At 28.5% G+C, this 24,319-nt stretch overlaps 2 protein-coding genes across 3 annotated transcripts in view; one reads left to right on the forward strand and one right to left on the reverse strand.

Annotated features, from left to right (window-relative positions):
• The window catches only part of RpS7 (ribosomal protein S7), a 38,860-nt gene extending 26,028 nt beyond the window's left edge, over window positions 1–12,832 (reverse strand). Inside the window, exon 1 of one of the 2 annotated variants that reach the window (XM_075375201.1) lies at window positions 12,680–12,832. Coding sequence is in view for 1 of the 2 variants with exons in the window: in XM_075375191.1 (XP_075231306.1) it covers window positions 12,500–12,541 (42 nt within the window). In the remaining variant the exon portion in view is untranslated. Of the gene's footprint in view, window positions 1–12,499 lie in introns of both variants that reach the window. The other variant, XM_075375191.1, reaches the window with a different exon arrangement.
• Window positions 12,833–13,105: 273 nt separating this feature from the next.
• LOC142330124 (cytochrome c oxidase subunit 5B, mitochondrial-like) lies at window positions 13,106–23,610 on the forward strand. The gene is made up of 3 exons (XM_075375212.1): window positions 13,106–13,267; window positions 20,378–20,454; window positions 23,184–23,610. The coding sequence occupies exons 1-3, from the start codon at window positions 13,180–13,182 to the stop codon at window positions 23,391–23,393; spliced, it is 375 nt and encodes a 124-aa protein (XP_075231327.1). The 5' UTR covers window positions 13,106–13,179; the 3' UTR covers window positions 23,394–23,610.
• Window positions 23,611–24,319: the final 709 nt, after the last annotated feature.

Consider the following 24,319-nt stretch of genomic DNA (forward strand, 5'->3'; position numbering starts at 1 on the left):
ACAATTGTTCAACTTAAAAGAGGCCGTGTCACATGGCAAACACAAAATAATTTACAATGATAAAAAAAAAAAACAGTGCTATCATAAAGGGTTCTCTCATATTTGTCAGATTTTCCTAACATAAATAAAAAGGATTTAATCCAAACCTGTGTTTTTATTATAGTCCTTCTATATCATATAAAGTGACCAAATGACAAAAGCCATCATCTGTATTCTGTTCACTTTTAACAGCTATATAAGTCTACTGTTCACATTTCAGTTTGGAGTTTAATCTAGGTTAAAGATCAAAAACAGAAAAAATAGAAGGTTGTTTCAATGGCTATGAAATTCAAAGTAACTAAACATTTGACATGCATAAATATATCAAAGTGTTCACTTTTAATATGCATTAGGAGAGACAAATAATATTGAAGAATGAATAATAAATATTGAAAAGCAATGCATACCTTCTTACCCAAAAACAAAAAAATTATGAGGAAAGATATTATGCTCATTCAACAATATATTAAAAATAGTTGTTTTGTGCATCTATGTTACAAGAAATAGTTTTTTTTACAGAAAGATCAGTTAGCAAAATAAGGTGTGATACACAAACCCCAAAGTGAAAACACTACAACAATCTCCAATTTACAATAGCCAACAAAAACTTATTTATAGATAACAGCAGTCGCTGAATTAATTTAAATTTTCAAAATTGTTCATGGAAGGATTTTATAAATCATTAAATATAAAAATAAAGTATAACAGGTCTGAAAATAAAAATATTACAAAAATTACCAGAAAAATAAATTAAAGGTAGATAATGTAAATATTAAAAAGAAGAGGTCAAATACTACTTTCAAAGGGAATAATTTTTTACATGTATATTTCTTATTTGTATATGAAAATATTTCAACCCATGAGTAAATATATAAAATCTGTCACACTACCAATTTTTTACAGAACCCAAAAGACATGGTAGAAAAATTTATGGTATTAATCAACTTATCTTCCTATCAACAGCAGTTGAAAGAATAATTTTATCATAAATTTCAAAGAAATCATCTATTGGCATCATTCACTATAATCTGTTTGGCTGCTGCTACAACTATGTCAAAACCATGGAATCAATTTCTAACAATAACTACCATAATTTTTCCACTTTACCTTTTAATAGTCTCAAGATAATGCAAAAAATGTGTCCTAAATTATTAACAGGAGCTCGTAACATGGAAGATTCATCAAATAAGAGGGTTCCATAAGGATCAAATAAGAATAAGTCCTGGGTGATGAACATGAAAGTCAAATTTCTAACATGACATAATTCTGAAAAGACCCAATCTCTTCCCTAATGAACAATCAAAAGAGGCAGAATGGAAATATAGTAATTAAAACAAAGGGCAGGTAGGACTGAAATCTGCTATAAAAAGTAAAAACACCAGCAGGAAGCTGAAATTACAACTTACTTTTGTTTAAAATATCTCAAAGATGTGGATTCTCAAATAAAAGTAAACACAGAGAAAAAATGAAAATCATACTATTTTTGGGGTATACAAGGTAACTTCATACAAATGATATTTATTTTGACAACTTAAATTAAATTAAATTAATTTATATATGAAGCTATATATATATCACATACTTAGATTTTTTCTTTTTTGTTAAAATTGAGTAATGATTACTGGCTAAGAGCAGTCATTTTTACAGAAAATGGGCTGTCATTTTTACAGAAAATGGGCTTTCATTTTTAAAAAATACAATGTACAAAGTCTTGTCTATAATATTATGTATATGATCATTCATTTTCATATTTAAATTCATAAATATATTAATTTATAATGTTCTATTATTTAATTAAATATTATACTTTAAGAAATAATATATTTCTAATATCAGTTATAAAATGTTAGGCAAACTATGTTTATTTTCAACTATTTGCTCTAGACAAGGTCATTAGCTTGGATTATCAGGACTACTTGTACTGCAGTAACAAACAACCATATTTAATAATAGCTCTATGTAAAATGAACGGTTAATTATTAAAAAAAAACACAAATAAAATGTCAAAAAATATAAATTTGTACAGTACAATATAAATATAATTTAAAAAAGATAAATATGAAGTACTGCAATCAAAAATGACTAAAAGTTAGAAATACACAAACCCAAAATTTAATTAAAATAAAAAATTTTTGCCAGTTGTGCAAATCTTTATTCTCAGACCAAACTTATTTAAGTGAACAATTTAATATAACCTTGTTCTGTTCAGGTCTATATGCCCTGAAAGAGTTTTTGTCCTTCTGTCACTCTGTACCACTGAAGATTTTACTTTAGGTTTTTATTACTTTTTTCTTTTACTTTTATTTTGAAGGATTTAACCATGATTGTTTTAATATTATTTTTTATAATTGCCCTATTTTTTAGTTTTATACTAATGCACTGTTTGGGTCAATATGACCCATTTTATAATATACTACATAGTTTTACTGACTGTGGATGAGATGGGTTGGGGATACGTGTTTGTGTGTGTACATACACACAGAAACATTATGTACGTTAACAGGGACATTACACTGTTCCTGTTTCCTTGGATGTTTGACATGTCTGAACTTGTATATATAACGCCATCAATTATAAAAGATTATTCAAATAATCCATAAAAAAGCAAACTATTATGAAACTGAATATGTTTACAAATTTTACAAAAACTATTGCAATTATGCCAGTCTCAACATGAATTTTTGTCATGTCGTAAGCGTCACTAGCACACGTAACAGGCACAGTACTATAAATATAGCTGCAAACAACTCTCTGTTTAGCCTGATTTCATTGTTTTATATACTACATTTTTAATATGGCAACATAACAAAGTTCAAGAAAACATAGTTTCTGAAAGTAAAGAGGTGTCAGTGATTGAATATAAAATGTGCCGAGAGTGAGAGTGATAACTCTGTTGAGTAATGAAAGCAAGGCAAAGGGATTCTGCAGCAAGCACAAGTATACTTTCAAGGGATGAAAATTCAGAGGAAGCTGAAGCCTCCACAACAACACAAACAAGCTGCCTAAAACATTATTAAAAATGCAGTTGTTGTCACAAGAAATGCATCTTCTGGAATAACATAATTGGTGGGTTTGTTTCATTTTATTTTTAATTCTACCAAAAATGAAGTAATAAAAATAACTAACACTGCGAGTCTCAAGTTTATGGAAAAAATGGAAGAATTCGTACATCTCATTTCAGGCATACTGTAGATTACTGTTACTGGTGGGGGTTTATAAATCTCACACGGAATTAACAGAAAGCTTATAGGATCCAGATACTGATCATCTCATATTCCATGCAACTATGTCCTTGAAATATTTTATTCAATATCTCAAGTTTTAAAAGTTTTGATAACAGAAAGATATATCACGAACAAAGGCGTTCAAATAAATTAGCTCCTGTGCATGAAGTCCAGAAAAAGTGGGTAGAAGTTTCATAAAAATTATATTATCCTGATGAAAATGTAACTGATGAACAATTATTGGTTTTCGTGGCCATTGCCCTTTCAAAAAACATATATCCAGAAAACCTGCAAAGTACGATATTATAAAGATATGGACATTATATGATAGTAGTACTTACGTGCTGAAATTGCAGATTTATACCAGAAAAGAACCAGAAGGCTAGCCAGAGACGAATCAACGAACAAGAGCTGTATGGGATTTGACAAGTGACCTCAGAGGTCACAATGTTATATTAGATAACTTTTTTTACATCTTAAACTTTAGGGCAGCTTCTAAGACATAAAATAAGTATGCTTGGTACTGTAAGAAGAAATTGCTAATGCAAATGACAAATAAGAATGTTGACAGCTCATCTTCCTTTTTTGCTTATAACAAAATAGTAGTGAACTATGCTCCAAAAAAGAACGAAAGTATTATACTTATAAGTACTTTACACAATGGAACAGAGATAAGTGCAAGAACTGACAAAAAAACCAGAAATCATTTTAGATTATAATGCTACTAAAGGTGCTGTAATTATGTTTGACCAACTGGTAGCCACATACACTTGCAAACACAAAAACTAACTGGTAGCCAGTGATAATTTTTTACATGGTTGACAGACCTGCATATAATTCACATGTTCTTTGGACATCAGTCAATCCAAACTGGAATAAAAGTTCAATAACTAAAAGAAGATTTTATTTACACATTTACTTTCTTACTTATTTATTACACTATATATGTAAAATTAAGAAGATACATGCCTAGAACATTGCATATCCTAAACATTGTAAAAGTAACACTAGGACAAGATAGCATTTTCTCTCCTAGGAACTTCAGATGAGGAGGTTACACGGACCAAACACACACGGTGCAAGTTTTGTCTTAAAAAAATTAAAATTAAACAAGCAAACATTTATACAAAAAACATATGACTTGCATATGTAAACATAATTAATTAGACTTAATTTTGTCTTTACTGTAAGTAGAAATAATTTTCTAAGTTCTCATTATATTTATGTACTGGAGTGATTTCAAGTGAAATTTTCATATTACAGCATATTTTTCATTTAATTAATATTTTCATCAATTTTATTTAATAATTTAATTTTACTTTTTAACATTTATTTAATGTCTCTAACTATAGTAAAACATTGTGCTTTGAAATTTGTAAAATATGGAACAAAGTTATTAAAGTTAATTTATTTGTATTTACTGTCATTTATTTCATTATCCAATTTATTGTTTCATAAATATGTAAGTATTATTATTGTTTACAGAGTTATATAATAATAATAAATAATTTTAACCAGAAAGTTGTTTTTATACACAAAACAAATAATTTTATAAAAAGATATTACACAGGTCATATTGATCCGAACAATATGTTAATACAGTAAATGCAACCAGAACAACAGGGTTAAAATGTTTGACAACACAGAACTGATTTGTATGTTCTACTCTTTTGCATTTTCCATACATGCAGTTATAATTAGTTGCTACCAAATTTTCAAAACAATTAACATGCAAAAAACAAAGTAAGTTACGAAACTTATGTAACTCCATTCACTTTTACACCTAAAACATTAAAAACAACCTGAACACTGGTGTACAATGTTGATCTTTTTTGTTACAATGTAGAATTATAAATAGTCTCAAAACTCAAAGGATAACTTAATATACGTCACCTTAAATGAAGTATTCTGTTTTAGCCATTAACAAAAAAAAAATCCTAACAGTATTAGTGAAACTGCCAAAGCTTTATTTAACTTCAGAGGCCTATGGGACTTTATTATTAAATATGTCTATGGCTATTGGCATTTTTTATCCTTACTTCATGTATTTTTAATTTCAGAAATTTTCAGAATACAGAAATTCTTAAGCATTACAGAATTATCATTTTATATCAGATGCAGTTTTACATTTTCCAAGGATTCAAAAAGATGTTATTAAATTAATCACAGTAATAACTACAAATGCAGTGTGTTTCAAGAAGTAATTTTAATCGACATTCTGTAGCGAAATTTTACAGAAATACTTTTAAAGATTATAGATAATTTTTTAAAACTAAATTACAGTAAAAATAATGTTTCAGTCTATAATTTTTTTAAATTTAAAATTAAAATTTAATCAGATAGCTGCAAATTATCATTCACAAACAGTAAAAAAAAATAAGGGTCCTCTATAATGGACCTCAATACAGCAGACCTTCAACATAATGGACTGAGTTGGACAACCTGTAAAAATAATAGCGCCAACTTTCCTATATCGTGTTGAAATTATGGCAACAGTGTGTGTCAGATGACACATTGTATGGTATTCTATTACAGTATAGTGCACATGTTGTGATTGAAGACTCGTTCACATGTTAATTGTTCTTGTTAAATTACATCTATATGTACATAGTAGTTTCACAAGTGCATTTGCCAGGTAAATAGTTTTTTCGTAGGTTTCATTTGTTAGTAATTTATACTACGGTTCTTTGTTTTTAAGATATCTACTATCAATAACACAAGTATTAAAAAAATGTGTTTATTTGTCTGTAAGCCAGAAAACTTGAATTAGTATAAGAGTTAAGAGCCAGAATTAGTATAAGAGTCCGGTACAAGTATGTCAATATAATGTGAGAAATATGGCGTAAAAAAAAAAACAAACAATATCAGACATTCAAAAATTGAAGAACAAACTTGTTAAATTTTCAATAAATTATTGTTTTTTAAGACTGATTCACAAATTGAATGAAAACACATGATAGTAGCCGTCAATCAGAATCTGGAAGATACTGCATTAAAATGGTTTGCAGCAGCTCAGTCGAGGGATTAGTATACGCGGAGTGGATATTCAAAATGCAGCAAAAAAATTTACCAATCATTTAGGACTAGAAAAATTTGAAGCCAGTGATGGTTGGCTACGCAGATTTAGAAATCAATGTAGCCTAAGAAGACATGTAACTCATAATGAAGCTGCTAATTCCCCCATTGAAGAAGTAAAACCATTTAAAGCCAAGTTAGGCAACTCATCAAAGACGAATCATTGCAGCTGTCACAAGTATATAACACTGATGAAAAAAGGTATATTTTGGAAGTCTCTTCTACGAAATACCCAGGAAGTCTCTTCTACGAAATACCCAAACACTACAACACAAAGATAATCTACCTGGGAATAAAAAAAAACAACGATAAATTTTCAGACTTATTTTGTACAAATGCTGATGGCACACATCAACGGAGGTTGGTTGTTGTTGGTAAAGCACCTCGTCTGCATGCTTTAAAAGAAGATACCATGCAAAATATTCCTGTGCATTATTATTCTTCCAAAAAAGCTTGGTTTAATTTAGCAATTTTTCAAGACTGGACTTTTAGCAAATTCATTCCCACCACAACACAATATCAAGAAGACATCTTCCTCAAAATACCTACTGATAAAGTAAAGGTTGTTTTAATTTTAGATAATACTCTAGGATACATCCTGTACCAGAAAAATTAGTTAGTTATGATGGCACAATTAAATGCTTGATTTTACCACCTAATATAATCTCTTTTGTACAGCCGATGTATCAGGGTGTGATTGTGACATGCAAAAGGTTATACAAGGTTAAATATTTAAATGAAGTACTTACCACACTTGAAGATGAAGATGATTTAATTATAAAATTTATAAAAACATTGGCTTAAATAATAACAATATTGAAAAAGATTTTGAAAAATATTTTTGTGAAGCAGGTGAATTTTCTGATGGTTTTTATGAGAAAAAAAATTACTGAAAATGGCGTACGAGAATGTTTGGAAGATGGCAATACCGATCCTGAGCACAGAATTATAAATTATGAAGAAATAATTGGTGGAGTCCTTTTGCGAACTGAAGATGATTCTGAACATGATGAGGCAAATTAAAAAGCCCAGCCTTTGCAGCATTCGTGATGCAGTTGATACAATAATTTCATACATCAACTAATATCAGGAGCAAGATGTGCAGCTGTATTATGGACATTTTTGACAGTTTAAAGAAATTTTACATTAAAGAACAAATCCAGCTATGTTAGCAATCACAAATTGATTATTTTTACTTCAGATCGGTAGACTAAACCAAACAATGTACATATCTAATTTTTTTTCTTCAATTTACCATAATTAACATTTTAGAACTATCATTGTGTTGTGAAATAAAATAAAATTAGTTTCTCTGTTTGTGTTAATGTATTTTCGGTTTTTTCTCTTAAATTATATATTTTCGTCTTGGCTTCCAATCTGGATTTAGATTGTCTAATGCAAGTAAAATAAAAAAATTAATTCAAATTTATTAATTTAAGTACAGTATTAATATAAGGTATTTAATAATGAAATGTGAATATATGTACTCTACAAGCCTGGAAATGTTCATTAAATATAAGCGTACTATAATATTAATGTACTTGAAATTCGATAAAATGGACTTTTCCAACTACAGACCTTCCCTCAATTAATCTATTATAGCAGGCAGTTACTGTACTAAAAGTCAAAGCTGTAACAAATCAAAAACTTGAAAATATTTCAGTACACATATGCACCTGCATAACATAAAGAGAAAGAGTGAAATTCTAAAATTACATAAATGCATTATTTTTTTAACTGACAAACACTTCTATGACAAACAACAAAATAAACTGTAAATTGAGATAAAAATTAAAAATAATTAAATAAACAACTATTAGAATTAGACAGTTTAAATAAAATGTGTCAGTATTGATATCAAGTGGACAATTATATAAGTGCTTACATTTAATAAATTGTAAGATAAATATTAACAAAACTGAATTTTCTCCAATATAGTATTAACCAATTTGAAAAAAAAAGTTTCACATAATAAACACAGCAATGAGAAAAACACGAATATTAAGAAAAACACATAAAAGCAGTGATAAAACTTCAAAAGTAGATTCAAATACTGGTGGTATATTCCATAAAAATTCACCTTGCATATTGTAAATACAGGCTAGACAAAAGGTGCATGCACAATCAATTTCAGAAATTCATTTTTTTGAAACTTTGAGAAAACAGACAAATTAACAAATCTGAACTATAAAAGAAAAGATATGAATTATGCTGATAGAACATGTCATTGAATTCTCTTACACACAAACAATGATGTTAATAGATATCAAAATGATCTCAGGTAGGTCTATTAAACTGGATTAGGTTTGTATCAGTAAACACAAACAAAAAAATTTCTGAAAATGTAGCTAAAATGTATCTTGAAACAGTAATGTAAAATGATGCAAACATATTTTAAAAAATAAAATTATTAGCTAGGTTACAAAAAAACCTAACAGCAAAGAAATTTATAAGAAACATCAATGGTAGCTTTAATAACCTACTCTTCCCAAGTACAAAACATATAGTTTAAAAATTATTTTTAAAAAGAGTTTTTTTTTTTTTTTTTTAATTCAGTTATCACTTGTAGCATACTGCTATGATCATTGGACACTACTAGATGTCAACAACAAACAATTCTCCAACCAAGAGTAACTGCACATTTATCTATGAGAAATTTAACAGTCAAATAGAGTATTTAAATTCAGTTTTAAGACAAAATGTTATTAGAATTTATTTTAGAAAAATAATAACAATAAGCAACATCTATATAAAATAACAATGTAGCAATTAAACTTTAATATATTATGCTAAGTTGAAATAGAACAAAGGAAAATTAAGCTAAACTTATGCTTCACCACCAAAGACATGCCATTCAGATGTAACACAGAAAACAGTTAAGTTTAGATTATAAGGGCGTCTCATCCTTGATTTTGATGAAACTAATTTCTTTTTTTAAATTAAAATAAAATAGTATTGTAATTTGTTGATAAGACATATTATGTTCCAAGGTAAAGCTTATAGAATTTATGTAACAACATGTTTGGCCTTTCTTCTGGGGGCCGTGGGTTGAAATCAGAGTCAGGCATGGCATTCTTCAAATAACACAAAGATTCCACTTCCATATTACCAAGTAGTTTTCAAACCTTCTGGTAAATTAATTTACTTGTGAATTTAACTAATCCTGTGGTTAATTAAGGATTCATGGCCTCAAATAATATTTTATCTATTCTGCAATATAATCACATGTTGATTCGGACAATTTTACACTTTTTATCTCTATTCAATTAAAGGTGTTTTTTTAAAAACAGATTAGTAGTTTGTATAAAAAAAATCCAGAAAGATTATTATTAATAATTACATTTGTTATCTACAATTCTGCTTAAACTTGAAATAAATGTAACTTAAAAATAAAAAAATCACATAAAACCAAATAATAATAATATAATTTAATCATAATTTTTTGTTGGATTTTAAAGTCAATTATGGCATGATCATACAGAAACTGAAGCATATATTTGTAAGTTTGTCTTAGATCAACAAAACTAATAACATACATGTATTCAGTCATTACATTATATGTGGTAAGAAAAAAACTCATACCTGTCTTTTGAATGGTTCTACATTAATGACAAATGAAAATTTATAAAATATAACAAGGTAGTATTTGATATGAATATTCCAGTAACCAAAATTTTAACCATAGTATTTTGCAACTCCTATAATTAATATAAATAGTTACTTCCAAATAATGAAATATTTTTAAAAATAACATTGGTGCAATTTTCCATGCAAGAAGTTGCACTAAAGTTACCATAATTAAACAGTTTTAAAATGGCATAACAAGGGTGTAATGCTTTTGCAATTAGTAACTTCACTTTTTATTTCAATTTGAATTTATGAAACTGGTAACTCAAACTGATCAAAACCAGAGCCAAGAATATGATTCAGTATATCCCAAAATTACTCAATCGTCCAACTTGCAAGGGGGGATACCTCAGATACAATGCTTTATCCACAATTACTTTCTTTTTTTTTTCTTTAACATATACCTCAAACTTAATAATATCAGAGGTGTGGCCTCTATAACCCAAAACTTTTCTTTGTATTGTGCCAATCTCCGTGGCCGTATGGTAGCATGCCAACCTTACATCTGTGGGCCCTGGGTGCAAATACTAGTCAGGCATGGCATTTTTCAAACAATACAAAAATTCCAGTTCCATATTCCCAGGTACAAGCTTCAAATCTTCTAGTGAATTAATTCAGTTGTGAATTTAATTAATCCTGTGGTAAATTAAAAATTCATAGCCTCAAATAATACTGTAATCTACTCTGCAATGTAATCATGACTTACACAAGGGCTATCTATGTTCTACAAATTCGTTGTGTAATGTGAAATTTGCTCGCTTGGATTGTTCGGCTTAACCTTAAAACACCTGATAAGTACATAAAAACTGAATGTAATATACATACTGTACTGTACTATAGCATAGAAGAAAGGCCTAAATGCAGGTGTAAATAATCAGCCTTAGAAATATGAAACAGTAATAAACTAAAAACTTACTTTTCAATTGTTAATGCTGCAACACTTGTTAACCTTAATACATATTATATATACTTAATAATATAATTAGTGAAAAAAAAATAAGTGTCATTATTATTTACATTTAAAAAAATGCTATCACTAGTTTATTCAACTGTTTCTTCTGTTAAAATGATTCACATACATATCTGTCACAGTCACGAGCTTCGATGTTGTTGGCTTGAAGAAAGAACTTAAATTCTTCTGATTTATGCAGCGTAGTTTCTAGTTTAAAATTTCATCATAACAAGCATTTGCCTTGAAACTTTTGAACTTCTTGATTTGTCAGAATTGTTTTCAACAAAATACCAAAAACAACCTTCCAAATTTTCAAAGGCTTTAGCCATTCCGCTAAGTCAACTTTTTTTTTTCTTGTTCAGCTAAATAAGTTTTATCTTCTGTTTCTTCACTATTAAACTAAATTTTCAATTAAAAGAATATGAATTCTGCATTCAAATATTTACTTCCTTTAAGTCATTACCAGAACATCATAAAATAATACTTTTCTATTTTTATACTTTAATTATGCAAAACATTTTACTATAAATATTATGAATTATTTGAATATGCTATAATATCTAAATTAACAGTCACCTATCTATAAGCAGATTATTCATTTACACTACTGATTTGTTCCAACTGGAATAACATTTAGTTACAAAGTTGGCAAATAATGAGACTTAAAATGCATACTTAATTTAAAGCATTTACCAAAATTAACAATGTTTAGAAAAATATGGCTGCAATAAAGTTACCATAAACTAGAATTTCAGGAATAGACAAAACACATATAATCGACCATGAATAAAAAACTGAGCATATGTCAAAACAGAAAAAACTACTCAGTCTATCATCAGTCAATATAATCATCAATCATATAAAAGACCAGCATAAATTAATATTTTAGGCCTCATAAACAATTGGTTGTGACACTATAGTATCTTTTGATTTTAATAAGAAAAAAACCTCACTAGAAATCTTTAAAAAAAAAACAAATTATAAAAAACTACTAAAAAAAAATTATAAAAAATTATAAAAATTATAAACTTAAAAAAATATCAAACAGATCTAAATACCAAAACCCCCAAATACAAAGTTCTAAGACAGCTGTAGGCCACTAACAAAATGAGTAATTATCTCAAATATATTAACGTATAATAAGCCCTGTACATAGTATTAATACTCACAATACTTAATAGTATTGTATTAATAGTCACAATACAACTAAAGAAAGCATAATTACAATACCCTAAAAAATCAGGATTGGACCACATATTATTGTTATAGTTTCACCACAAAAATACTTCACACAATACAAGAAGCACATCAAGCAACCCAAAACAGGCACATACAAATCATAGCATGTACACACTAATGATATAATATCCATCAAATAAATTTAGCTTCCCCAACTGCCACAAAAACACCTCTCGGCCTCAATTTTAACCTCATGATATAGCATATCTAAGCACACAATTATACAACTTAAAAACTACATGTTAACAAAAAAAAAATGGAATTATTTTTAAAAATGTATTAATAAGATCAATGCAATAAATATTATATTGATTTTGCATCGAAACACCAACAAAGCCTTTACCGGAGTTTCTGCAACACGTTTTTTCGCAGTTTCCTTAGACATTTTCCCAACTAAATGACGAAACAGAAATCGTATGCGACTGAAGACTACACCTTAACCATAAAAATTAACTTCAGAGGTACTATCTTCTCAAAATACAATAAATTAACAGTAAAAAACCTGTTTCTTGCCACCACTCACCGTAGGTTCAACGTGGGAACATAACCAAAAAGGATGCACCTAGAATGGTACAGAAACCCCAAACGGAAATAGTTGTCGCATTCTTCTTCTTATATAGAAATAAAATAATATTATACACAGATAATTTTAATGCAGAATATAAATTATAAAATCTTCTTTAACGAAAAACTTAATGTATAAAATAACAAACGAAAATATTTTTTTCCAAATTTTTGAGTATGAGCATCAATTACATTTCTATATTTATTTTTTTTAGAAAAAATTACTTTCGTAGAAATTTTTTAATTAACTCTTCTTTTGGATTTAAAAAAATTAAATATGAGAATGCTCAATTAGTTGTATTAAATTCATATTTATTACAAAATATAGTGTTTTATATTAATTTGCTAGCCGATACCGGGTATTATAATTATAACTGATCGTCATACGTTCCAACCTCTTTATCTGACCTCTGACAGTGAGCACTTGGAGATTCATTAGCAGAAAATTGTTACGTTAAAATGGCTCTCAGACTATCCGGGAGATTATTTTCCCTTACAAATAGAGGATTTTTTACCTCTGCTAAAAGGAATATTTTCGGTGCTCCTGGTAAGAAAATTATTTTGTATTTTATTTTATAAGTATCTGGTACAGAATATCTCATTTTTGCCCTTCATTGATTGTGGAAATATATAGATGGTGCTTCTATTTTTGTTCCTATTGTTGTTTCTTTTACTCCTTGACTTTCGTATTTCATTTATATTTAATCTTATTTCAGATATTTAAAGAATACTTCTACAGTACCTTAAAAGCCTATGGTTTGCCTTTGCCCATTACAGAACATTACAATTTTTTTTTTTCATTTCACGAACCAAATTTAAAAAGTATGTTTTTTAAGAATATTCCTTCATGACATTAACGTGTTTAGATGATAGTAGAAATTTTTCAATAAAAAATTTAACAAAAATATAAATTTGTGAATACTCTAAGTTTCCCTGTGAGTACAAGGTTATATCTGAAGTGGAATTTCAACCTGTTTTGATAAGACTTTTAGCAATTTAATGAGGTGCAACTCGTTTGTTGCATTGGACTACGGTTACCAATATTATTTAGTCAGTTTCATTGATTAATTACATAAATTGAACTTTAAGATGTGAATGTATATTTTTTTGTTTTGTTTCACAATTGAGAGTAATAGGATTAGTTTGTCAGATTGGACTGTTAGAGCTTTAAATCAAGTGTTCTGGTCATTAAACTAATGTAGTATTATTTATTTACAGAATGTTTTATATAATAGGGTTTTGTGTATGTAGCCCTTCGTCATGAAATTTGTTATTCTAAATTTAGAGAATATGTAAATAAAGAAGCAGTAAAATGTACGGGTGAAAGTAATTTATATTCAAGTAAATTTTATGGGGAAACCCTTGTAATTATGAGACTATTTTAGATCCATATTGTTATATTTTATTTTCAAGTTTTGGGTTTAAATAACATATTTAAACTAAGTGAAAAAAAAAAATTTTTTAATATTTTGTTCTTATAAAAAAAAAAGTTAATTTAAAGGTAGTTAATTTTTTATTTAAATCATGTGTATTTATACAGTCTGTTTCTACTCATCAAAAAAAAGCTCAACCACAGTTAATGAATTATGAAAGCAAATCCGAAGTTTGTGGTTTTTAAAGTATAAGATTCAGAGTAAGAATATATAGTTATATTAACTAGTGTCTGAGTAAATGTAGAGAAAATAAATGGGACTCATTAAATACAGGATTCATGATCATAAACCAATCCTCTCGTACATTAAGTTTTCGTATAATTTTTAAAAAAATGATTTGTTAAGTGGAATGTAGTATTTAAATTTACAAATAAAAGCCAATTTTTAGAAAGTCAAATAATATTACTTCCTCTACTAAGGTATAATGTTATTTCTTCCAAACGAGCAGGAGGAATGTACAAAGTGTTTGTACTAAATAACAAAGACGGGGCTTATTGTGGGTCTGTGCCCATAATAGTAGGAAGCTTGTGCACTGTGATTAACCTTGAAGATTTTAGAAGCAGTTTACATCTTAGCCAATTATAAAAGGAATTCTTATGAATAACACTTAAGAAATTCTTTTGTTGGAATAATGTTAAAATGGCATGGCATATTTTCAGATTTCATAGGAAATTTCTTGCTTAAAGAATTCAGTTTGTGATTCAACTGTTGTAGGAGTTGTAGAAAATGTAATATCACATGCGCAAGTTACGAGCAAATCAAAATTGAAAGATATTCTGATATCTAACGGTAATCAGGCAATTAACAATCATTATCATCTTGTGGGTTCTGACTTGAGCTGAGAGAAGTGAAATCTGTATTGAAGTGTACCTATTTTCAAACAGTGTGACGTAAAGGACAAAACTGCAGAGTTATTGAAACAAATAACACCTGATAACTTGCAGCACTGCTTCCAACAATGGAAAATCTGTATAACTATATATAGGTAGAGGAGGGAAATATGTTAAAGGGAGTAAAAAGTTGTATAATCATAGTAATAAACCAAAATTTTGTAACTTTGACTTGTTTAGCTGTACATCTCTCGCGCGCGCGATGGTGCTTCATCTCTCAAGAGAAGAGATAACCTTATTTGCTTGCATATCTATATGCCATTTTTATGGCTATCATGCATGTAAAGCATCAGTGGTATAAAAGACACCAGACAGGATTTTAAAGTCCACCATACAGCCACAGATCACTTAGTATGTTTGACGTGGGATGTTTCTTGATCTTGATATAACTATGCAAATTTCAGAGCAGAATTGGATCTCATGACAGATAATCCAAACCCTTTTGGTTTTATTCCAGAGAAATGAATATAACAGTATTGTAATTTGAGTAATTTTTATACTGAAGCCTTGGATTGTGGTCACAAGAGACTGCTATTGTTTTCTGTGACCATTCTAAAGCTTTTAATTGTTTGGTCCACTCCACACCTTTAAAGAAGCTTATGTAAGATAAAATTAGGGGAGTGAAATACTCATGGTTCAGGTTATTCATTCTTAACCCACCGGGTTGGTCTAGTGGTTAACGCGTCTTCCTAAATCAGCTGATATGGAAGTCGAGGGTTACAACGTTCAAGTCCTAGTAAAGCCAGTTATTTTTACACGATTTGAATACTAGATCGTGGATACCGGTGTTCTTTGGTGGTGATTGGGTTTCAATTAACCACACATCTCAGGAATGGTCGAACTGAGAATGTACAAGACTACACTTCATTTACACTCATACATATCATCCTCTGAAGAATTATCTAAACGGTAGTTATCGGAGGCTAAACAGGAAAACAAAAGAAAGTTTATTCATTCTTGATTTCAGTGTGAATCTCAGAAGAAAAGGAGAGTATAATAATTCAGTATGGGATAACTTAAATCAGGTTTACCCTAATTCTGTTTAGGATTCATTTTGTTTTATAAATAATGATTTGCAAGCTAGTAAATCCTGGAGTATAGATAAATTTGTAGGTAATAAAAGCAAAGGTTCCTCAATAAAACTGATTGTAGTTCCTAGCAAATTGCTTAATATTAAATAAAATAATAAGCTTAAGTATAACACAATGGCTCTCAATTCATTTTCAACTCCAGAAATAATAATATTATCAATTAATATAATTTATAATATCTTATAATTTATATAACTTATATTTTTAGAACCTTTGACATATTTTCAACCTCTTTCTTCTAACTATTGTTGGTAAGCTCTCTTAAAATGTTATGACCTTATTCTTTAGTTTTCAATCCAGGTACAATTTTAGAAAATGTAGTGCAAAGAATATTTTTTTTAAATTAGTGTTTTGGAAATATGTTTTAGGAAAAACATTGCAGTTGCCTTCTGAATAAATACTAACCATACTTTATTCAGTTAGGTTGTTGAGTGAAGAATAAAGAAATGTTGCATTTGTGTTCAAATGTCACATCCCTTGTATCAGTGCTAATTCATAACGTGGCCGTATCTATATACAACTCAATAATCATTACTCATATTAGTCACCATATAATTTATTTATTTAAATTTGAAATATAGTGACAGCCTGAACACTGTATGTGCAGTTTTACTATTATACCAAATTCAGTTAGCTGAATTTTGTATAAATACCAATTATGTAATGAAGAATATATTTATAATATCATTAATGAAATCATGTTTATAAAAGTTACTTGAAAATACTTAAATAAAAAGATATCTATCAGGTCTATGTGACTATTTTAGATGACCCCCTCCCACTGATAAATAGCAGTAAGTTTTACCCTTCCCACACCTGGTATGAAAAAACATTTTAGTGATCCCCTGTAAAGAAAGTTTAATCCATTAAAAAAAGCTTAGCATTGGGCTGAAGGACTAAAGCAGATTTTTAGATTTGCTTTGCGCATAAGTAACAGTTGAAAAATAGAGGTCATAGCTTTTTAACACGCCTTCCTAATCCGTTCATTTTTAGCTTAAATTATTTAACAATAATACAAAGGCTAATAGATGCTTCTTGTAATAACATTAACATTCAGTCAATTTTTCATCTTTATTTTAAAGTACAAGTAAAAGTACTACATAAAACTAAAAATACATACAGCTTATAATTATTAATTTGCTATGGTTAGTGAGCGATTGTTGACACAACTTTACAACATGAGATAAATTATCATTAAATATATCAATAGTTGGATCCAATCTACTAACAAGAAGCAAGACATAAAATGATGAACCATATTAGTTCTTAGAATAACGAATAATGTATCAGGTCTAGGACTATTTGGAGGCACAAAGAAACACACGCTCCAGAAGTGTCGGAAGCTGCACAAAGTGATTCATAAATTAATTTTAAAAAAGTATCAATGAGGTAGGTTATTTCTTACCTTACATTTAAGGATTCGATAAATATTTTTCAGATTTTGAGTGATATATCAAAGGACAAAAATGTAATATAAGAATCTTAAAATTTTATTCTGCAGTTTTTCAATTGAATCTCATAGGTTTGTTAGATGGATTTCAGGTAACTGATCCATATTTCAGTCTCCTTACAAAAGTGTAAAATTTTATTTTTGGGATGTTATCATTATGTAGTTGTGAACTCCTAATTACAAAACTGAGCAATTTATTGGCACAATTGATTAGGATGTCAATCTTTTGTAAATAAGTTAGTCAATGTAAAGTCCAGTAATATTCAAAGTAATTTCTTCACAAATACTGCTACCAAATTTTTCTCATTTTAGAGTAATATTTAATTTTGTGATGAATATTATGTATTTGCATTTCTTAATAGTTTATTCAAGACGATCCTGCTGCTGATTCAAGTGTATGATGATCCTGCTGGAGCAGAATGCATTCGTCATTAAAAAGGATCAAGTGAATAATTTTATCTGCAAACATCAAACATCTTGAATATCTGGGGCAGCTAGGGAGAGGTTGTTGATTCATATCAGACCTACAGCCTCTAAATAATACAAAAGTACTTAATGGAAGTTCTGAAAAATTTTATAAAATTTTATGTGGAACAGATTGCATCCATACGAGATCCACAATCCAAATAAGATTAGTTTATGTGAGTAGTTTGAGCAAAAGCTGTGTTGAGAAACACAATAACAATACTGAAATAAAATACTTTTCCATAAATGATAGATTCAAATATCTTTGCCCAAAAATTAATTATAGATACTGGTTTATAATTTCAGATCATTGTCACCAGATTCATGTATGGGAGTAATTCTAGCTATTTTCCATTTAGTCAGAAATTTGCTTATCTTCAAGCAGTTCTCCAAACAGAACTGTAAAGGATAGTAAAAAATACATACATTATGGAATGCTTTAATTATATAAGGCAGAATATTATCAGGTCCACAAGAACCTTTGGTTTGAGTGCCAATATCACAGCATCCATCCAAATCATCAATTTCCCAACAGTTATTACAATGATAAGCTGAAGCAAAAAAATTAGTGGATGCTTGGGATGCATCATTGTCAGAGATTTTAATACCATCATGCACATAGTTAACATGTTGGCACCACTTGATTCTTTTACTATTTCTTTCTGTGTATATTACTTAAATGTAATTGGTATGCTGTCTTGATTTCATCCTTTACACAAGCTGTTCCTTCCTTAGCAAACGCAAGGAATGTGCTTTGTGTTTTTAAATATTATTTTGTGACCTTCAGAAACATCATTAATAATCAAATAAAATCAATTTTCAGCACATTTTTCACAAATCACTTTCAGTAGATATTACCAGAACATTCTTTTATTCATGTTTTCTAAATTTGTTTCCTGCTGTACTTAACCCATAAATATTTATAGCCTTTTTCTTGTCTATTTAGTGAAAGCCTACGATAATGATTATTATTATATTGGATTATCAGTCTCCAGCCCAATATGTCATATAAAAATTTCTCTTCACAATTCTTGTGTACAACATGTTTTCTTTGTCAAGATTTCTAACAAATCTAGCAATAATGCCTGAAGGTAATTATTTTGTTTGTTGAGCTGGTGACATACATCTTGAATACTAGATCATGGATACCGGTGTTCTTGGGTGGTTGGGTTTCAATTATCCATGCATCTCGGGAATGGTCGACCTGAGACTACACTTCCTTTACGTTCATACCCAGCATCCTCATTCACATTCTGAAGTAATACCTTATGGTGGTTCAGAAGGTTAAACAGAAAAAGAGGTTTATCAAGAATACCAAATATCTCAAAATTCTGTTCACCCTGAAAGTGTACTGTTCATAGTTTTAGAATTTTAATTTAACAGATCTGAAACTTCTTTCTTGAGGATTAAATTTTCAGCGCTCAGGCTTTCAGTAATTTAATTTAGCTGGTCAGATATTTTTTACTGTTTGTTCAAAGCTTTATTGTTTGTCATCCATCATATTATGATTCAACTCAAGAGTAGCACCCAAATCTTGTTCCATTCTCCTTTGAGATCCAATCAGTCTTCCTTCAAGTTCATCAAGGAGTTATCTAATTGTTCATAATCTTTTTTGGCATTGCACCCTCACTAACTGCAGATACTGATTTGGAGCCATTGGAGCTATAATTGGCCTTAGTCACATTTCCACTTGGCTACAAACCCAGGCCACTGGAGATAAAAATTTTATTAATAATAATGTTAACAAATTTTGCATTGAACTTCATTCTTTGAATTGCAAGTAACAGACTTTAAATATTTATTCAAATTACTTGTGATGTAACTTGTACCGTATGCTCTGTGACTTCTATTAACCAGGAGATCGCCCGCACCACATCCATATGCATCAACGCTCAGTATGTACTTTGAATAGTAATAGTACCTGAATTTGTTTCCTTTATTATATATTGCAGCATATTAAACTTACATAAGATAAATTTTGAACCATTGAATAATAATGTTTTGTCTTCTCGTGTCTATTAAGACCCTTAACTTTTCATATAATCGCTCTTTGTTCTTGTGTTCATTTTTTGTGTTTCTATTACTTATTTACTCTTAGTGGTAATTAAAGTTAATATTTGTAAAGTCTCAGATTATTTTTTAATCTAAGAGACTTTATCTTTTGTATTAAATTTATATAGGTTTTTTGCTGAATAAAAATGTTCATAATAAACCCAAAAATTTGACCATTAAAGGAAAATAATGTACTTTGAGCTTTCAGTTAATGTTATTTGTTAATTTCATAATGGTACTTTGTTAATTTCACATGCGATTTTCTTTCTTTTGCAGAAGACTTACCATCTCCTATAAAAATAGCTACTGGTCTAGCAAAAAAAGAAGCTCTGGCAATAGAGGCTGGAAACGAAGTGAGTCAACCTATTTGTGTGAAATTTATTAATTTTTGTTTATTTTAAACTGCTTAATTTCATATTGTTGCTGATAAAAATACATTTTTGCTTGGTTGTTATATATATAAATTTTTTTATTAACTTATGTCAATTTTTAAAGTTTTTATAGTAGCCTGTAAAACAGCTTATATAAAACTTAACGGCTACTATGAACCAGTAAATTTATTTCCTACAAAAGGTTTTTAGATAGAAACCTCAAAACTGGATAGTTTTTTATTATTTATCTGAGAGAACTTATTAAGATATTTCGTGATTTTTTTTTTTTATTTTAAAAGTTGGATATATTATTATTTATGATAAAAATTAATTACCATTAAACAATTTTACTGCTGTTACAAGTAGATAAAAAATTTAATCAGTTTTGTTTAAAATAAAGAATTAGATTACCTTATTGTAAGCAATATATAAACATGTTTTATTTATAAAGGTTTCACTAGATATTGATATTGTCAAATGTTAATTTGTATCCCTATTTAATTTTCTGTTAATAAAGTCCAATTGATTTTTATTCTTCTCCTTTGTTCTTATTGCATACTAAGAAAAACCCAAAAACAAAAATTCAGTTAGCAAATATATGAATGAATAATAAGCAAACATTTTGTTTATGTATGTGAAAGAGTTCATGATTCTGCTATCACATTTCTTTTATCATAGCCCATTCACAACTCAGCCATACCTGTATACAACACTATAATCATTACTCATATATTCACTAATTATCATAATATAGCGTATAATTAGTCATAATATAGCAATCATGTAATCAAATGTTTATATTTTTTTGCCTTCTCAGTTCTGTTACTTTTCATGTGATCACTCTTTGTTCTTGTCAATTTTTCAGTTTGTTACTTATTTACTCTTAGTGGTAATTAAAGTTAATGTATGCAAATTTTTTTAATTTAACTAGATGTGTATGTATTACTCGATTTATGTCTGTACAACTTGAATTATACCATTATTTTGACACAACTGATAATAGCGCATGATTATTGATATCCCCTCCAAAAAAAGAAAGGCCATGAAAAAAACCCCTTTATTCATGCAGAAAAACACATCATTTTAAATACAAAAGTAAATTACAGTGTAAATCCAGCAGCGTTGATTTTGGGTGTTAATAAAACTGCTAACAAATGGAAGTTGTGCTGCTTTAGTATACTACATGATTCACGAGTATATGTTAATGAATTACATATCCTAAGAAAACAAAATTCTGCTGGTCAATTGAAGAAAACGTTGACTGTTTCAAAAAACATGATTTGTAAAAAAGTACATGACTTTTATTTTCAAAACAAACTGTCGCAATACAGTATTCAAAGTTGTAAATGACAATAACTGTCTACCAGATTTATGAAGAACAACTTTATAAATTATTAAAAAGTATAAATTTTAAATACAAAGAACAGGGCTGGGGAAAAGATTGTTTCATTATTAATTAGGGCTCCAGGAATGATATGCAGTAAGAAAGGGTTTGTCTTCTTACAGATAGTCTTCTTTAAAATATTTTTCAAACATTTCAGCTAAATCTTAAATCTATCCATGTTGATTTGTATTTTATTTCAACTAAACTTAATCAAATTAATTTAAGCAAAATATGTAATTAATAAGTATGCATATAGGGAAAAATTCCTTTCAAGATACATATGCCAACACTGGACATCAATTTTATCTAATGAAAAAGTAACAGTATATTCAAATCAGATTATCAGAGAGTTGTAAAAACCAGAAGTAACTGCATCTATCTGATAACTAACAATGACACTCTTAACTGTTGAAGGAAAGTTTGGCAGTTCTTTAGTTGTGACCATTAAGAAACTTGTTCATGCGTGTGCAATACTGTGCGTGCATAAATAGACAAGTCGCTGTATATACATTGTGGCATCCAAGACAAAATAGGTGTTCTTAATTAATGTGCTGTATTAATTATAATAAATATTTGTTGCACTGATAATTCTGTATTGTTATGCATACCACCTTGAGAAGCTGTATATACTACCAGTGATATGCATACCCACAGTTAGAGAACCATTGTTTTAGACCATGAAAAGTAGAAGAAATTCTGAAATATGAGAATGAAGAAATATGAACAAAGAAATTGTATTTGAGTGTGAATATTGAAATAGGGCAATGAAATGTCTACAGGTTATATAATGTTTGGTGCAAAACCAAATATACTTTATAACCAAAGAGACCATAACTATTTGTACATTCTTGTTAAACTTTTCATTATGATAATATATCAAAAAATATTACATACTTGAATTTGTATTAAAATGTATGATAAATTTTATTAGTTCCCATCATGAAGGTACATTATGCTCCCTGTAACCAGTTTTTAATAACTGGGGAGAATTATTTTAATGTGGTTCATGAATTTAATGTGAATATGGACATTGTAAACATATAAACGATAAGTTTGCTGGACATTAAATGAATAAAACTTCTGTGATTTAAATTATAGAACAAATTTTATAAAGGTAATAAATTACCTTTATTTTTGCAAAAGTATTTAAAAAAAGTTTGCCAAAAAGTTTAATATTTAAATGACAAAAGCTTGCTTTTGTCATTTAAATATTGATTTGAAATTCTGTAGTGCTCATTGTTCTGTTTTAGTATATTTTAACATAACTAATTTTTGTTCTGTGTATTAAATATATATTTAATATATTTTTTTTAAATATGTTTTTTAGGATCCTTTCGACATGAATGTAGTGAAGAGAGGAGTTGGCACAAAGGACAAACCGACATTGATTCCTTCCGCGTTTGAATCACGTCTTCTTGGATGTATATGTCATGAAGATTCACTTTACATTAACTGGATGTGTTTATACAAGGGTGCACCTCAGAGATGTAATTGTGGCCATTACTATCAGTTAGTTTATAAAGAGCCATTTTGTTAAAATAATGACTTATTTATTAATTAAATTAGAAATATTTATAATTTAGTTGATTCCTGGAAAATTATTGTGAAACTCTTGATGTTTTACCTCTTGTAAATTACAGTACATGTCTGTAAATATAGATTATCAGTCAAGGGTAATTTTGTTATCAATGTTCTATTAAACAATGTTTTTATTTCGTATCGAGATAAATAAAAGCTTGTAAATTTAAATGAAATTGAGAAAATCTTAATCTTTTTTTATGACTCATTGATGGATTTGCCATCCTCATTTTAAGTTTTGCATAAATAATTGCAAACTTTTTCTTAAGATTGAACTTAATCTTGTCAATTTTTATATAACTCTTGTGTAGTATGACAATAACTGTTATTCAGAATACCCATTATAAAAAGTCCTTTTTTAAATACATTAAATTAAAATGTATCCAATTCTGACCAGCTCAATTGTGCTTTTAGTAAAATGTGTAGCATTATTGTTAACAGCATTCCCATTTCATAGATTTCATTTTGAAGTAGAACCATCCCACGTACTATTGTGCATTAAATAAAGATGAAAGTCTTATTTCCTTATTACATCAGAGATGAATGTTAACACAAAAATAGTTGTTGCAAAAAGGTTCTATGTTGAAACATTTCCCTGCTCTGATCAAATTTCATTTATTATTTGGAAACAATTTATTTTTTGTTGATTTAAAATTTTGTAAATCGAAAATAGCCTTCTTAAGTAAATAAAATTTCTCAATTGTGAAACTTCTAAATGGAAAATTTTCTAATGAAAATGCTGTTTGGTATTTTCTTTTTTTGTTACTCAGAACAGGTTAGTTTCTCAATTAGTTGAAAAATACTATTACCTGAAAAATATTGTGTAGTACTTAACCAGCACTGTAATTTAATTTTTGAACAGATAGAATTTCATTCTCATGCAGT

Source organism: Lycorma delicatula, chromosome 1, assembly GCF_047948215.1.
Source record: "Lycorma delicatula isolate Av1 chromosome 1, ASM4794821v1, whole genome shotgun sequence".
Taxonomy (NCBI): Eukaryota; Metazoa; Arthropoda; class Insecta; order Hemiptera; family Fulgoridae; genus Lycorma; species Lycorma delicatula.

Excerpts from the sequence above, each read along its gene's own strand:
- LOC142330124 (XM_075375212.1), top strand. The coding sequence starts at position 13,180 with ATGGCTCTCAGACTATCCGGGAGATTATTTTCCCTTACAAATAGAGGA. Across the intron at positions 13,268-20,377 it reads GAATATTTTCGGTGCTCCTG|AAGACTTACCATCTCCTATA; the intron begins GTAAGAAAATTA and ends TTTCTTTTGCAG. Across the intron at positions 20,455-23,183 it reads CAATAGAGGCTGGAAACGAA|GATCCTTTCGACATGAATGT; the intron begins GTGAGTCAACCT and ends TATGTTTTTTAG.